The 17088-nt window shown below is 40.6% G+C and overlaps 1 protein-coding gene across 1 annotated transcript in view; it reads right to left on the bottom strand.

Annotated features, from left to right (window-relative positions):
* LOC109920177 (voltage-dependent L-type calcium channel subunit alpha-1C-like) overlaps positions 1-17088 on the bottom strand; it is a 656132-nt gene that overhangs the window by 39303 nt on the left and 599741 nt on the right. The window contains exon 46 of the mRNA XM_048607862.1: positions 3402-3517. Coding sequence (XP_048463819.1) covers positions 3402-3517 — 116 coding nt within the window. The remainder of the gene's footprint in view (positions 1-3401; positions 3518-17088) is intronic.

The following is a 17088-nucleotide window of genomic DNA, read 5'->3' as shown; positions in this document are numbered from 1 at the left end:
TCCTCCCTGGACTGACCTATCTCCTCCCTACCTCCCCACCTACACTCACCTTTACTGGCTCCATCCCCGCCTCTTTGACCTGTCTGTCTCCTCTCCACCTATCTTCTCCTCTATCCATCTTTTATCCACCTCTCCCTATTTATTTCAGAACCCCCGTCCCCTCCCCCATTTCTGAAGAAGGGTCTAGGGCCGAAACGTCAGCCTTCCTGCTCCTCTGATGCTGCTTGGCCTGCTGTGTTCATCCAGCTCTACACCTTGTTATCTCTAATACTGAGGCAATCTTGGTGGAAGGCCTGCCTCTGTGCTCTGGCACTCTACTGAGTTTCAAAAAACCCCTTGACACCCATGACCTTTTATAGGCCACATGCCAACTTAGCTGCAGGGTACACCAACTGATACTCCTCCACTGATCACTCTTTTTGCCTTTGCACCTATCATGCCAACTCATCAAGTATCCACCATGAACATACATCAAGACCTTTGCAGAGATGAAATAAAATATAGTGGTAAGTGTCTATTCCAGACTTCTTTATACTGAAAAATAATACCTTCATTCGTAAAAAATAACTCAACATTTCTTCCGCTAATAATGCTTTATAACAACAAATGTTTCATTCAAGTACAGAATCCCTTATAACAATAAACAATGGCATTCATGGACCCACTTCAAAAACTGTAGATCAATCAAATCATCACATCCATGCCTACTTCTAGAAATCTCAAAGGACAACTCATCCTCCAAAGGACATCTGACCTGGTTTCCTGGGACTTTATCAACAAGGGTATCTTACCTCTCCAAAAGGTTATCCTAGTTCGGCAAATATATCCACAAAACTTAGACCTGATGCTGCCAGGCCTAACCTGCAGATTATTAATTTCAGATTTTACACTCACAGGTTATCAAAATTGCACAGGAATGGAGACAGTTGTTGATTTCTATGGTAGCTGCCTCTGTAAAATGAGCATGCACAAATCGTAACCTGATTCCATTCACGCCCCCCCCTGCGAAAATGGAAGGTGGTCTCTTTTGTTGCAAAAATCCAGTCTTAGTTTTTATTGATAATACTAGAACCAACAAACATTAAACTCTTCTTCACTTCTAATTCAACACTTTATTTTTTTTTCCTTTTTATTTTAGTTCTAATATTTGCCCCCTTTCTCTCTTCTCCTAAAACAGTGGCTTATATTGCCTTGATGTCAAGGTGAAGTGAGAAATGAACTGTCTTTGACATCAAGGAGCCCTAGCAAAACTGGAAACAATAGGTAAATCCTCAGCTGATTGGAATTAGACCTGGCACAAAATTCACGTCCTGACTTCCCAATGCCTGTCCACAATCTACAAAATGCAATTTAGGAGTGTGATGGAATAACCTTCACTTTCTTAGACAGGTATAGCTCCAATAACACTCAAGAAACTTGACATCATCCAGAACAAAGCCTGCAAGTTCCCCTCCAAGACATTCACCATCCTGACTTGAAAATATATTGCCGTTCCTTCACTGTCTCTGGGTCAGAATCCTGGAACTCCCTAGTGGCAGTGTTGACCTGCTGACAGCAAACAGAAAGTAGCAGTTCAAGAAGACCGCTCACTGTCACCTTCCCAAGGGCAACCAAGATTGGCAATATGCCTACATCCCATGAATGAATTAAAAAATTGTGTATAGTTTCTCAGATGCTTGAAACTTTCTGGCATTTTGGAGAAAGGACTGTTTCAGCCAGATTTGTACACATACAAAAAAAGAATCTGCTGGAGAAACTCAGCAGATTTGGGAGCATCTGTGGAGAGAAAGCCGAATGATTGTTTCAAGTCCAGTGACCATTCTTCAGAAGTGATAGCACCAAGAAAAAGTTGTTATATATGCTGAAGACACAGATGGAGGAGTAGAAGAGGAATGAGTGGAAAGACGGATATGCAGTTCAGGGAGAGAGAACAATAGTTCAAAAAACATAGGGATGAATAATAGTTTACCAGCAAGATAGTAAAGCTGATAATGAGGACCATAAGTTAGTGAAAATGGGTTGGCTGTCCTGAAAACAGCCCACGTCATGACAGGTGTGGTGGCGGGTAAAGGATACAGAAGAAGGTGTTCAAGTTCTAAGACTGTCTGTGTTTTATCTCCCAATGTAGAGAAGGTCACGTTGTGAGCAGTGAATACAATAGACTAGATTGAGTGAATTCCAGGTAAATTGTTGAGGTGAATGTAGACTGAGCGAATGCTTTGTGGAACACCTCCATTCTGTCTGCAAAAATGACGCTGAGTTTTCAACTGCCTGCCACTTCAAAACACCATCATGGTCCCTGGCCAACGTTTTAGTCTTGAGTTTGCTACTCTCTTCAGCAAGGGTCAGCACAAGCTGAAGAACCACGTCTCATTTTCTGCTTGGGGACTCTGCAGCCTTCATGAATCAATATTGAATTTGATAATTTCGGGAAATTTAATATTCTAATGGGCAATTCTCCTACATCTGGAACCTACTGAATGAGTTCATTAAAGTCAGTGAAATTAGAAGGTTCCAACTCATTTAAGCTTAATAGTTATATGAAAAAGTTGGAGGTTGAAAAACCTACTTTATCTCCTGTAAAACTCAAACTGACATCATACCTGGCACTTCCTGTCCCGACCTACTCTACTGGGTCTGTCACCTCGACCTACTCACCCACTTTCCTGCCATCCTCTCCACTCATATACCATATACACATCTCAATCACTGTGAGTGTCATTAGGACCTTTAACTACTGAAATGTAGCATCAAGTGTCAGAAAAAAAAGGTGTATCTAGCTATGTAAAGCTACTCTTGCACTGTGTGGATTTTTTGTTGTTTATCTCTGGACATGTTTGGAAAAGGCCAAACTCAGTATCTTGGCTGGAAAAGTCGCCGACAGTTAAGTAGGTATTTTGAAGAAGAATACCAATAGAATCAGAATATCTGGAACATTCTGGATAAGATGGTACATAATAAATATTTTGCCATGAAAGATCAGTAATACTTAGCAAATACTATATCTACAAGCTTGCTCATTGTTCACATCAGAACTGTAGTTTATACCATTCCTGGAATCCCAATGAACTTTATTCTCCATATAAACAAATGAAGGGAGAATTAGTAAGCTTACCACACATTCCACAATAAGTCATACAGAACTTGATTATAGGGTGGCTGGGAAGTGTAGAATGCCAACGTACTTGATGTAAACAAAAACTTAGGTATATGTTCATAACAGATTAAATCTGTTTATGGAATATTCTGTCTAGACATCAACAGGTGCACCTTTGGAAAAGAACCAGAACTGTCCCTGAATCTTAAAATTTTATTTGGTATTTGTTTCATCCAACAATTCTAGTTAATTATCAGCATTGGTTATATTAAAAACTAAATTTGAATTACATTTTTTAAGTTACCTAATGATGTTGCTGAAAGAAGTCCCTTTGAAGGAGACATGGTCCATTTATCACTTTCCTTGCAGCAATCCACTGATGGAGTGAGCTGTTTTTCATCATGCTCTTTATATGAATTCCTGTAAGAGTAAGGCAAAAACAAACAACCAAAACACACTATTAATACAAAAGAAAAAGATAGATGAAAATAAAATGTATTTCTGACTTTTATGCAAATAATGATCAGAAAATCAAGTATATTATCATCAATGATAGTGCCTAATGATGGTTCATTAGGATAAAAATACAGTAAAGTACTTCAAAGAACTTCTGAATAAGGGTCACTGCACTGAAAAATGTTAATTCTGTTTTCTGTCCACAGATGCTGCCAGACCTGAGTTTCTCCAGCTGTGACAACAAGGTGTAGAGCTGGATGAACACAGCAGGCCAAGCAGCATCATAGGAGCAGGAAGGCTGACGTTTCGGGCCTAGACCAGCTGTTTCTGTGTTTGTTTGGTTCAGATCCCTTGCATCTACAGTTCTTTAATAAAGTTCTGGAGATGCTGAAAATCCAACATAGAAAGTGCTGGGAAAACTCAGAAGGTCAGGCAGCAGCTGTGGAGAGAAAAATAGAAAGTTAGTGGGCCAGATTTTCTGAGGAATAGCAATCTCATGCAGATTACCGTCTGACCCTTCATTTTTTGAAAGAAGGGAGCTCCAGCTATATGAGAGACAATTCCACTTGGGGCTCCCTCATAAATGCAGCGCCACACTCCAATTTTGACAGTTCTTTCAAAGCACAGAGCTATCAGAGAAAGACAGACTACAAACCCTTTTCACAGCAGTAAACTGTTGAATTCTGACAGTTAAAGCTGCAGATAGCCACTTTGAACCCTGCTGTCAAACAATAAGTACAAAATTATAATGTGATGTTACAGTGCCTGCTAAGAACAGGGTAAAAGTGTCAGCTGAAGGGTAGGATGTCAAGATACCAGGTAAATAGGATGCTAGCTAGGAAGGGTGATAGCTGGAGAGGGTGTAGAATGCCAGGTGCAGGATGTCAGATGTGTAGAGTCATGTTCTAGATTAGTAGTGTGGCTTGGGTTGGGCCAGGTAAATTTGGTACCAACTGGGTAGGTAGAGTAGGGCACAGGGTTGCTAGGGTGTTGGGTAGGTGGTGTGCAAATAAGGCTAAGGGTAGAGTGCAACGTGAGCGTAAGGGTGCGAGATGGCAAGATAAGTGGTGCAATATATTAGGGTGGGTGTGAGAAATCAGGTCCGATTGGGAGTGCATGAGGAGTCAGATCCAATGGCAGGAGGTAACAAGGGTATCAGGTGCATTCCAGCCTAAGGGGGAGGTCAGTCAGGGTTGGCAGGGTAGTTGGGTCATGTCTGGCAGGGCAAGGGGTTAGGGTCAGATCTGGTGGGTGGCAGAATGTAGGGGATGTAGGTCCTGGGCTGGTTGGTGTTTGGGTTGGGCAGATGAAGTGAAGAATGGGCAGGAGGGTGGGTGTCAAGTCCTGATGGTTGGTTCAGGGGGTTGTAAGGGGTCTGAGGATGAGTAGTTTTGGGTTTGTCAGGTAATTAAGTCTGTTTAATAGTTACTCAGGAGTTAGACTATGTCTAACTTTCATGAATAACTATTTTACTTAATTTCATCAGAATCATCTGAAGTCTCTGATTTAAATGGAGACCATCGGAAGGCTCCAGGTGTATTGGAATTGCCCAGCAGAAAATTCAGTTTCCTGGAGACTTCCTTTTGAAGTGTACTGGGATGGAGATTCCTAAAAGTCCCCATATGCAACTCCTAACTACACTGGTATAATGACAGAATGGCCAACAGAAAATCTGTGCCAGTGTTTTGAATGTGATATGACTGATAATGGACTTGAAATGTTAACTCTGTTTATCTCTCTGCAGATGCTGCAAGACCTGCTGAGCTTCTCCACGAATTCTGTTTTTATTATTGGCACTTCCGCAGAGATTGTACATACTGTTCACTCAAACCTGAATTTAAAAAAATATATAATCAAAAAGCCAAATCTTTATAAAAATTGCTACTCCATCCTGATCAATAGGAGTGACAAATAGTTCTTGCACTCAATTAAAAGCAGATGCTGACAAATAGACATTCCCTAATATTGCTAAGGTACTGAGATGCATTAGTATTTTTTTTCTTTATTCATTCATGGGATGAGGGCATTGCTGGCTACCAAGTATTTATTGCCCATCCCTAATTGCCCAGAGGGCCGTTAAGCGTCAACCACATTGCTGTGGGTCTGGAGTCACATGTAGGCCAGACCAGGTAAGGATGACAGTTTCTTTCCCTAGAGGGCATTAGTGAACCAGATGGATTTTTCCCAACAATTGGCAATGGGTTCATGGTCATCATTAAACTCTTAATTCCAGATATTTATTGAATTCAACTTCCACCCTTTGCCATGATTTGAACCCAGGTCCCCAGGACATTATCTAGGTCTCTGGATTAACAGTCCAGCGATAATACCACTAGGCCATCGCCTCCCCGAGGATGGATAGTCATCTCAGTTAAACTTAAAAAATGTTTTTCAGATCAGTCAAAAATGTTGCTTTTTATCTGAATTTTTTAAAAAATGGTTTGAAGTCATTCTTAGTCTAAGTACTTCTCACAGATGATGACAAATTGATATGGCTGAATTTCCAGCTTTTGAATGATTTTAGCAATGGTGAGTCAGTTAGGAAAAATATGGAACAAAAACAAAGTTTCTGGAAAAGCTCAGCAGGTCTGGCAGCATCTGTGAAGAAGAAATCAGAGTTAACGTTTCGGGTCCGGTGACCCTTCCTCATTCCTCAGAACTGTAGTGCAGGAAAAATATGGGATTGGGGAAAGAAAAGATTCTTGTCATTGAGAAGTAACATTTGATTTTGGCCCCAAGGTTTGAAAGGTGAGAAGAGAATTTCACTAGTGAGTGGTGAGAGGCCCATTTTCATGCATAAACACCTCCTTATTACCTCTTTTCACTTAATTTATATGCTATTATTCTCTCACAAAATAGACAGAAACTAGATGTCAGCAGTTCCTGACATCTAAGTCAGAGTGTGCACCTGGCAGCTCCAGCTTGCCACTTCCTCCTCTGGGCTTCCATCTTGCCAGCAGTACCAACATCTCAGGGCACGCTCCATGGGCAGTAATGGCTGCACTGCCCCAGCCATGGAGGTTAGCATTGGGCTCACACCAGACACCACATCATCATATTTCTTTTACTCATCTAAAATACATTTTCCACTTCAATACTGCACTTTGGAGCACACCAACACCTTGCATTACAATGCTGCTGGCAGGCTGGTTGTGGGCAGGGACAGGCACCCAATCTCATTGATTGGAGCAGGATGCATCTCAGGCCTCTACTCTTTTAAAGTGAAAGTATAGCTGCCTGTACACTATCTACATCAAACACATGACAGGCAGAGAAAACACATGACAGACAGAGAACACAAGCCTGGACCTCTGGTTTACATGTCTAATGACGTTACCATTCTGCCACAATTCAGGGCTCTTGGTTTGCTTTCTTAGTGCTTACACATTTTCTGTCTATTTGGATGCTCACAGTCTCTCTGCCTTGTCTTGTGTTGCCTGTTTGCACCTTGCCACCTCATTCAGAACTTACAGGCTCACCATACTTCAGTCTTGCCTTGCCTTTTAGTGCAGGTAAAAGACCAAACAACTTGTTGTGGTTGTCTGCAATGATCAGTCAGGGGAAATTCTAATATGTTATGAGGATAAGGATGGGAAGCCTGTAAGGTTTAATTCTTGTAGCTGTAGTTGCAATGACAGTCAATCAGACAGGTAATGATGACTAAGAATGCATTTTTGAATGTTCCAATGAGTTTTACCCATGTGCCCTCTGAAGTTTTACTTTTTCTGTTTCTCTCCCACTACATGTACAACGAAGCTGTATATGTGGCTGGCAATGATTCATCTGCAGCATATCTAGGCTTTAAATATGGCACCATGGTCATTATCTATTAATAAATGTAAGCTGGCACGAGAGTGGCACCACAGAGATATCATGTATACATAATGGGGTCAGCATTGGGAATTGCCTGAGAAAAATCACAAAAACTCAGAGAAAAACCCACTGTTAAATGCCTTGAAATTAACAGTTAGCCAATTTTTGGTAAAATTCAGCCCATTTTTTTCAAAGTCAAAAAATCTGCATTAAATTTGGATACATATTGAAAGACAAAATAGTGAAGATCAGGAATAGTGGATAAACAATAATCCAGATCATTTGGTCTCCAGACAGTCAGAGACTGGACATACCCCAAAGTTGAGATCCTAATGGACTGTCTTTTTCGAAACTGCCCAGGAAGTTTAAACTTCTGATGGGCAATTACACTTTGTCAGGAACCCTCTGAAAAGTTCTCCAACTCTGAGCTATACTTCCACCACCTGACCTGACAACCACCACCCTTCCAGGTCTGACTCAACTCCATCAGTCATCCAGTTCTTCCTGTCATCTGCCCCACACACCAAAAAACCATCCCCGACCCTCTGACTCTTCCAGACACCATGAAAATGCCTCACCACCCAAGCACTCTTCAACCTAACCTAGCGTCTTCACATACTCATTTGCTGTTCAACTCCCCTTACCTACTGCCTCACCGCAACAGCCACCCACTTTCTTCCTTATGCACTTACTTTCTGCAAGTAGTGGAATGTCACTTTTAAATAAATAGCAGCTCTTTAGGGACACTGAAAGCAAAATTGGCCAACTAAATAGCATGCTGGCTAGGGAACCAAGATAGTAAGCCAGGAAGCTTGCAGAATTCACTGTCAAATTGGATCAGGCCAGACAGATATGAAAACCATTCACCTTGATTGACTATATTGAATAGGTGTTGATGAGGCAATGCTGCAAGTAGATTGGAGTTTTGGTAGACCAGCTTTTGAGACAGCCCGGCTCGCAGGGTCAGCTCAATCAATTAGGAAATCACAATATCCAATACTGGCTTTTGTAACACCCTTCCTGGGACAGAAACTCATTCGTGTGGAGTAACTTAATGATATTAATTACATTTATTAATTATGTTAATTAATTACATTACTATATCAAACTGCGGTAACTACATAGGAGGAATCTGCATTTTGGTTACCATCTGACACAGTAAATGACAGGAAGCCACTGTAAGTGAGGATGACCCGTAGAACTGTTTTTAAAGGGGCTGACACTCTGAGGCAATGCCACCACAAGAAGCAGGAACCTTGGGAGTGAAAAGAACAGCCTGAACCTCAGTTCAGCCACAGAGTATAAACAAGAAGTATAAACTTCTTTATCATCTTGTGCTTTCAATGGAGATTTTAAACTGGTATGAGAATATAGTACTCTAAGAACTGTAAGGTGACTCAGAAAATAGAGGGAAAGATGGGCTTCATGGAATTGCATGTTCATATCTTGTATTAGACTACAATAATAAACCATGTCTCATGGTAAACTATGTCTCATTATTATTAAGTAAGCAAGTAAATCAGACACACATGAAAATGACTTTCACACACCCTATGCCCTTACGTACCCATCACCCTACCTACTTGCCCAACCACTATGCCATCTACTGATTACCAACTCACTTGCCACCCTATCCCCTCTTTACTGCCTTACTCACTTAACTTCTTTTCATAGTCTTTAAAAGAAACTATAGACATTTAAACTATAGATAACAAGGTGTAGAGCTGGATGAACACAGCAGGCCAAGCAGCATCAGAGGAGCAGGAAGGCTGACATTTCGGGCCTAGACCCTTCTTCAGAAAAAAAACTTAAAATTTAAAAAAAATTTAAACTATGTTTACTTATTGAAATATGGCAGCTCTTGCCTTTAAAAGGTGGTGTGGTTTCCATGGACACTTCCTGTGAGGTGTCCTGTACTTGCACTTTTGCAGGCTCCTCAACTGGCAGATGGATTCAAAAAAATCAGAGGCTAGTAATTGTGCAACTTTTTTGTTTGATCTAGATTAGAAGTAAGGGGCTGAATCTTTCTGTTTTCGGCAAAGTGTCATTTTTGAGAAGATTCATGGTAGGTGGTCCACCATGGCTCATGTTGACTTTTCTCAAGTAAATTTCTGCTGTTAACCTATTGAATTTGCAGTTGGTCTCTTTAGCACCGAGCTCATGCAATCATGCAGAAAGAGTAGTGGAAGTGTTCACCACTGCTGGGACTTCCCAATATTTAAGATGCTGGCTGAATATTTAAAACCCAACTCCACAGCATATCAGACATTGAAAGCCAGGAACTGTCCCTTTCACAGTGGTCTTCACTGTCTGAACTCAACAAATGGTGCAGAAAGGGAATGTGGCAGCCTATTTCTTTGACAGAGGCCTGGAGGTCCTGATGGATGGGTGGTTGACAGAAGGGGAATGTTCTTTTCCCCAGATTGCAACAGAAGGCCACACCACCAATTGCCAGCCTGGACAGAGATAGTGACCTTGGTCAATGTGGTGTTCCATGTAAAAAGAAACACCCAGAACTGTTAAAAGAAGCTTCATGATATTCTGCTCTTTCCAAGGCAAAGTGCCTCTATTTTCTCTCTGCTTCCTCACACTCTCAGGACCTCCACTATTCAATCTAACTCTGTTACTGCATCACCTCTCACCAAAACTCATGGACAGTAACTCTTACAATTGAATGCAACATGTCACCTCAATGGATCTTGTTCACCTCATCCTTTCAAATTGCTTACCCTTTGTGCCCTCTGTGCATCATACTCATTCACTGGGGACACTTTTACTAGCCCGCCTAGCCCTGCATCACTACTAATGCCTCTCTTGTCCTTTTCCATCATACTCAATCCCTCCGTTTGTCACATTGCAGGAAAAAAAGTCTTTCACAACCCGGCCAACAGGACTGAGACTGGTGGTGGGGTGGTGGACATTAGGCTCCTTACCTGTATGAAGAAAGAAAATGCTGGAGTTAGTTGGGGAATACAGTGACCACTTATGGGGACGCCAATACCTCCACGTCTAAACAACTGATTGAGCTTCATCGTATTGTGTTACATTCCCATTAAAACCAGTGAATCTCATTCTTATCCTCGCAAGCTTTAACCCTTTTTTTTACAACTAATTCCCTCTCTTACTTTATGCAAGTACTAAAGGGACCCAACAGCCTATGATGAGAAAGAGGTCAGTCCGTCCACAGTGAGCTCAACCCACACCTCTGAGGAGGAAGCAACAACTTTCTGAGAATGCAACAGCAAGGTTTTGACTTGCACCCTCCATCAGCTCATTGGATACTCTGCCTAGATTAGACTCAAGAGCACAGTCTAGTAAGCATAATACCGAAACATCTCTGCAGCTGCTAAAGGAAGAAATGCTCCAGGTCTCTGCTACTCTGAGGACAAACAAAAAGCAGACATCTGCTCAGCCCCAGACAGAAGATGATCCCATGGTCTTGGTCTTTACTGCCCAGCAAAATACAAACAGAGGCTCAGCAATAGCAGTCAGGTTTATCAGAGGTAGTTGGTAAATTGGATTGAAACACAGAGGAGTCTAAAGTTATCAGTTTTGTGCTAGTTTCTGTAAGCTTGCGTCTAACAATGACCATGGAATCCAGGTCAAGCACACTGTTGAATATGTGCACAGAACAACATTTCATCACTAATGATGGAAGATGGTGGTGGTGGAGTAGGCAGCATTACGGCTCCTGAGGCAGGGGTTTGTCCGCTCCTTTTAACATCTGCTTGCTTTTTCTTTTTCTTTATTTTCTCTTCCTTCTTAAATTTCATTAGCGGAGGGGTGAGTGTGGACCTGGCGACATTGGTGGCATCAGCAAGGTGGGGCCAGTGACAAAGAGATGGTGCTTGAAGAGTGGTGACTCTGATGTTAGTGGGTCCAGAACAGGTGGCAAGGTGTTAGCAGAAGGGCATCTGCATCGACAGCAGTGTCTGTGAGGTGAGCCCAGTGGTCAGAGATGGTGTCTGAAGAGTGGTGGCTCTGAAGTTGAAGGGTCCAGAGCTAATGATGATGAGGCCGTGACAAAAATGACACCAAGCTTCCAGTTTTCTGCCACTTCAACATGCCTCCATTGTCACAAAAGTTAAAGATAGTTTAAAAATACACAAAAATACCCAAGTTGGGTATCTTGAGTTTGAAAATTTCAAAAACTAACAATTCTCTGAGAAAAAGTATTCCTCATTATTGTCTTCTTAATTGGGGATCCCTTATTCTGAAATAGTGTCTCTAGATGTGGATTTCCTCACAAGGTGAAACACCCTTACAGCATTTATCCACTCAAGCCCTTTCAAAAGATCACCTCAATCTTTAAAACTCCAATGAGTATAGGCTCAAATACCTCAACTTTTTCTTACAAGACAACTCTTTCATCTCAAAAAATCAACCCTGAGTACCTTCTCTGCAGTGTCTTCAATGCAAGTTTATCTGCCTTTAAATAAGGAATCAAAAATTATACAATTGCAGCAAGACCTCCTGTTTTATTTTTACTCCATTTCCTTTTCCATAAAGGCAAACATTCTATTTGCCTTCACTTGCTTGGGCTGCATGCTGACCTTTGATGATTCATGTACTAGAACACCCAAATACTACTGCAGCATTCTGCAGTCTCTCTTTAGTTAAATAATACTATTCTTTTCTAAACTGTTCAAAGAGAATAACTTCACCACTTTCCACATAATACTTCACGTACCAAATTATTGTTCATTCACTTCACCTGTTTATATTCCTTTGCAGAACCTTTATATCCCTCCCCCAATATTTGCTTCCCTATCAGTTTTTGCATCATCAGCAAACTTGGTTATTATACCTTCTGTCCCTTCAGCCAAGTGTTATGACTGACTAGGGTAACACACTGAAAATCAAGGGCCACTATCCCCAAAGTTATCACAAAAGTTAACAATTTTTAAAAATACAGAAAATACCCAAATTGCCTATTTTCCAGATCTAGGGTGATAGAAAGCACAGACCAGCTTACTGTGCTTAACAAGAATTACAATTTATTACAAGTAATTAGTCTTTAACTGCAGCTGAACATTATAAAATGTTGGCATATAATACTACTAATTAAAGTCTAACCCCTTATAAACTTCCTGTGACACAAAGACAAATAGGCAAATATAGACAGGAATAAAGAACATGTGGTTGGATGGAAACTTGAAAGCAGTTCAGTAGTCTTTGTTCACAAGACCTGTTTAGTTGGTGCTTGCTAATCAGAAGGTTTCTTTTTCTTTCCTTTTTTGAATACCTCCACTACAAAAGGCACAGGGTGGCTGATCGTCCCTGGTTTATTCATTCAAAGTCTTACGATCAATTTAAACAGGGAAGTTGTTGTACGCATTGATAAAAAAACATAGTTAGGGAAAGGGTTAAGGCTTTGCAAAGTGAATATAAGAGGTTAAGTAGAAGGTTGAAAAAACCACACTTCAAAAGTAGTAATCTCTGCTTTACTCCTGCTACCAAGTTCTAATGAGGGAAGGAATAAAAGGATAGGGCAGATAAATCAGTGGCTGAAGAGGCGGGATTCAGATTCTTCGATCATTGGAATCTCTTTTGCAGTCAAAATGATCTGTTCAAAAAGGATGAGTTTCACCTGAACTGGAAAGGGACCAATATCCTGGTGGGGAGATTTGCTATTCTATTTCAGGAGCCTGTAAACTATTATAGAGAGAGAGAGAGAGAGAGAAAGAAAGAGAGTGTTTGTGTGTGTGTGATCCTAAGTAGCAGTGAAAAGAGGAAGACAAATCAGAAAAGAGCAAGTTAATTAGAAAAAACAGACAAGAACACATCAGAGAATGAGGTAACTGAAGAAATAAACTGCATTTATTTCAATGCAAGGGGTTTTACAAGTGAGGCTGATGAACTCAGGGCATGTATAGGAACATGGGACTGGGATGTCATGGCTATTACAGGAACTTGGCTAAGAGAAGGATAAGGCTGGCAGCTCAGTGTTCCAGGTTTTAGATGCTAAAGGAAGGATAGAAAAGAACACAAGAGAGGAGGGAAGTTTTTGATCAAGGAAAACATAACTACTATAATTAAAGAGGATATTTCTAAGGGATCATCCAGTGAAAATATATGGGTTGAAATTAGATGACTTTGTTGGCATTGTACTGTAGCATCCCCCAATAGTCAGAGGGAAATTGAGGAGCAAATATGTAGAGAGATTTCAGATATATGTAAGAATAATAGAGTTGTAATAAAAGGGGATTTTAGTTTTCCAAACATTGACTGGGACTGCCACAGTGTTAAATGTTTGGATGGTGTGAATTTTGTTAAATGTGTTCAAGATTTTCTTTAACAATATGTAAATATTTCTACTAGAGAAGGGAGCAAAACTTGACCTTCTCTTAGGAAATAAGGCAGGGCAAGTGACTGAAGTGTTCGTAGGGGAACACTTTGGGACTAGAGATCATAATTCTATTCATTTTAAAATAGTAATGGAGTAGACTGTCCACAGGTAAAGGGATGACTGATAAATGAGAAGCTTTCAAAAGTGTGATAGCAGTTCAGAGGCATTATGTTCCTGGTAAAGTGAAAGATAAGGCAACTAAGATGAGGGAACAAGATGTTGAGGTTCTAGTTAAGAATAAAAAAGAATCATATATTAGATATAGACAACTGGGATCAAATGGATCTCTTGAAGAGTATAAAAAGTGTAGGGGTGTTCTTAAGAGGGAAATCAGGAAGGCAAAGAGGGATATGAGATAGCCTTGACAGATAAGACTAAGGATAATCCAAAGAGATTCTACAAGTTTTAAGAGCAAAGAGCAACTAGAGAGACAGTAGGGCCCCTGAAAAATCAATGAGGTTGTCTTTGTGTTGAACCTCAGGAGCTGGGGAGACATTAAATTAGTATTTTGCATCAATATTTACTGTGGAGAAAGAAATGGAGGCTAGAGAATGCAGAGAAATAAATACTGATGTTTTGAAAACAATTCACATTACAGCAGAGTAAGTGCCTTTATTTAAGAAAGCACGTAGGAGAAGCCTGGGAACTATAAACCTGTGAGTGTGACATCGGCGATGGATAAGTTGTTGTAAGTGATTCTGAACGATAGGATTAACGTTCATCTAGAGAGGCAAGGAATGATTAGGGACAGTCAGCATGGTTTTGTGAGAGAGAAGTCGTGTCTCACAAACTTGATTAAATTTTTTGACTAAGCAACCAAGAAGATTGATGAGGGCAGAGTGGTAGATGTTGTTTACTTGAACTTTAGTCAAGCGCTTGATAAGGTTCTGCGTGGTCGACTATTTAGTAAAGTTAGATCACGTGGGATTCAGGGTGAGCTTGCTGATTGGATACAACATTGGCTTTAGAGTAGGAGACAAAGCGTGGTGGTGGATGGTTGTTTTTCAGACTGGAGGCCTGTGCCCAGCAGTGTTCTACAGGGATCGGTACTGGGTCCACAGTTATTTGTCATTTATATAAATGATTTGGATGAGAATATAGGAGGCATGGTTAGTAAGTTTGTGGATGATACAAAAATTGGTGGCACAGTGGACAGTGTAGAAGGGTATCTAAGATTACAAAGAGATCTTGATCAATTGGGTCAGTGGGCTGAGGCAGATGAATTTTAATTTGGATAAATGTGAAATATTGACTTTTGATAAAACAAACAAGGGTAGGATTTATACAATTAATGGTAGGGCCTTTGCAAGAGTTGTAGAACAGAGAGACCTAGGGGTTCAGGTGCTTAATTTTTTGAAATTTACATCACAGGTAGACACGGTGGTTAAGAAGGTGTTTAGCGCTCTTGCCTTCATTGCTCAGACCTTTAAGTACAGAATTTGGGATATCATGTTGAAGTTATACAGGACATTAGTCCAGGACATTGGACATTCCTCTTCTGGAATACTGTGTGCAGTACGGATTGCCCTGTTATAGGAAGGATATTATTAAACTGGAGAAAGTTCAGAAAAAAATTCACCAGGATGTTGCTGGGAATGGAAGGTTTGAGTTATAAAAATAGGCTGGATAGACTGGAACTTGGTTCACTGGAGCATAGGAGGTTGAGGAGTGACCTTATAGATGTTTATAAAATCATGATGGGCATAGATAAGGTGAATAACAAAAGTCTTTTCCCTAAAGTTGGGGAGTTCAAAACTAGGGGGCTTATTTTTAAACTAAGAGGAGAAAAGTTTAAAAAGGACATGAGGGGCAACTTTTTTTTACACAGAGAATGTTTAGTGTGTAGAATGAACTACCAGAGGAAATGGTGGATGCAGATATGGTTAGAACATTTAAAAGACATTTGGCTATGTACATGAATAGGAAAGATTTGGAGGAATATGAGCCAAACACAGGCATGTGGGACTAGTTTAGTTTGGAAACATTATTGGCATGGACTAGTTGGACTAAAGGGTCTATTTCCATGCTGTATGACTCTATAACTGCTGAAGGAAATATAAACTCGTTTTCTTGAAGTCGAAATTGGGTTTTGACTGCAGAGAACAGCAAGGCAGCTTCTGAGCTGGTGGAGATTTGATCACTTTTGTCTACCTTGTTCCTAGCACGAGCTATTCAGTTATCTGAGAATAAATCACATGGTTATTGGCACACAAAAGGCCTCTGTCACTGATAACTGGTCACTCGTCCATAGGCTAATCCACTTCTTTTGCCACTTAGAGCTCCATCTGAATAAAGAACCCATTGGCTCCAGTTGTCTGCAATGTTCAATAACTGCTTGTTCAAGCAGCTGTTGAAACAATACTTTCTAAGAGTATCAGCTTGAGGTAGATTTATAAATTCAGAATGAGTTAGAGTTATGAGAAAAATTCTAAGAGGCATCAAGAAGATTTAGTCAAGTTGAGTGAGTGAGTGAGCAAATACTTGGCACATGTAGTACAACATGGCTAAATATTAAGTTATGCTCTTTGGTGTGAAAAAAAAAACAGAAAGGAAGGGTATTTCCTAAATGGGGACACATTGGGAAGTGTTGATTTGAATGTCCTTGTACGCCAGTCAATGAAAGTAGGCTCATGCTGCAAGCAATTAGGATGGCAAATTGTATATTGGCCTTCATTGCAAGAAGATTTGAGGTTAGAAGTAGGGATCCCTTACAGCAATTATACAGGACCTTGGTGAAACCGCATCTGGAGCATTACATGCAGTTTTGGTTTCTCTACATAAGAAAAGATATACTTGCCATAGACAAAGTGCAGCAGATGTTCATTGGACTGATATAGGGGATGACTGGACTTCTTATGAGAAGACATTGGTTCAACCTTCCCTGTTTTCACCAGGGTTTAGAAGGATGAGAGGGGATTCAATTGAAACATATGAAATTTGAAAAGGATTGGACAGACTAGATGGAAGGAGGCTGATTCCCTGGCTGGGGAGTCTAGAACCAGGCTATGCCATCTCAGAATATTTAGGACTTCAAGATTGAGATGAGGAAAACTTTCTTCACTCAAAGGGTAGTGAATCTGTGTAATTCTCTCAATGGAAGTCTGTGGAGGTTAAGTCACTAAATATATTCAAGAAGAACACAGATTTTAAAAGCATCAAAGGGCACAGCGAAAATGTGAGAAAATGGCACTGAGATAGAGCATCAGCGATGGTCATATTGAATAGTGGAGCAGGCTCAAAAGGGACAAATAGCCTACTCCTGCTCCTAGTTTCTCTGTTTCTATGAGACTTTACAGCTGATTGTGATGGAGCCTCACTAGTTGGTTTTTCAAACTAAAATGACCATTCATACATAAGGTGCAGAGCTGGATGA

The sequence above is a fragment of the Rhincodon typus genome, chromosome 18 (assembly GCF_021869965.1).
Source record: "Rhincodon typus isolate 14 chromosome 18, sRhiTyp1.1, whole genome shotgun sequence".
NCBI classification, from domain to species: Eukaryota; Metazoa; Chordata; class Chondrichthyes; order Orectolobiformes; family Rhincodontidae; genus Rhincodon; species Rhincodon typus.
This window is presented reverse-complemented; position numbering and strand designations above follow the sequence as displayed.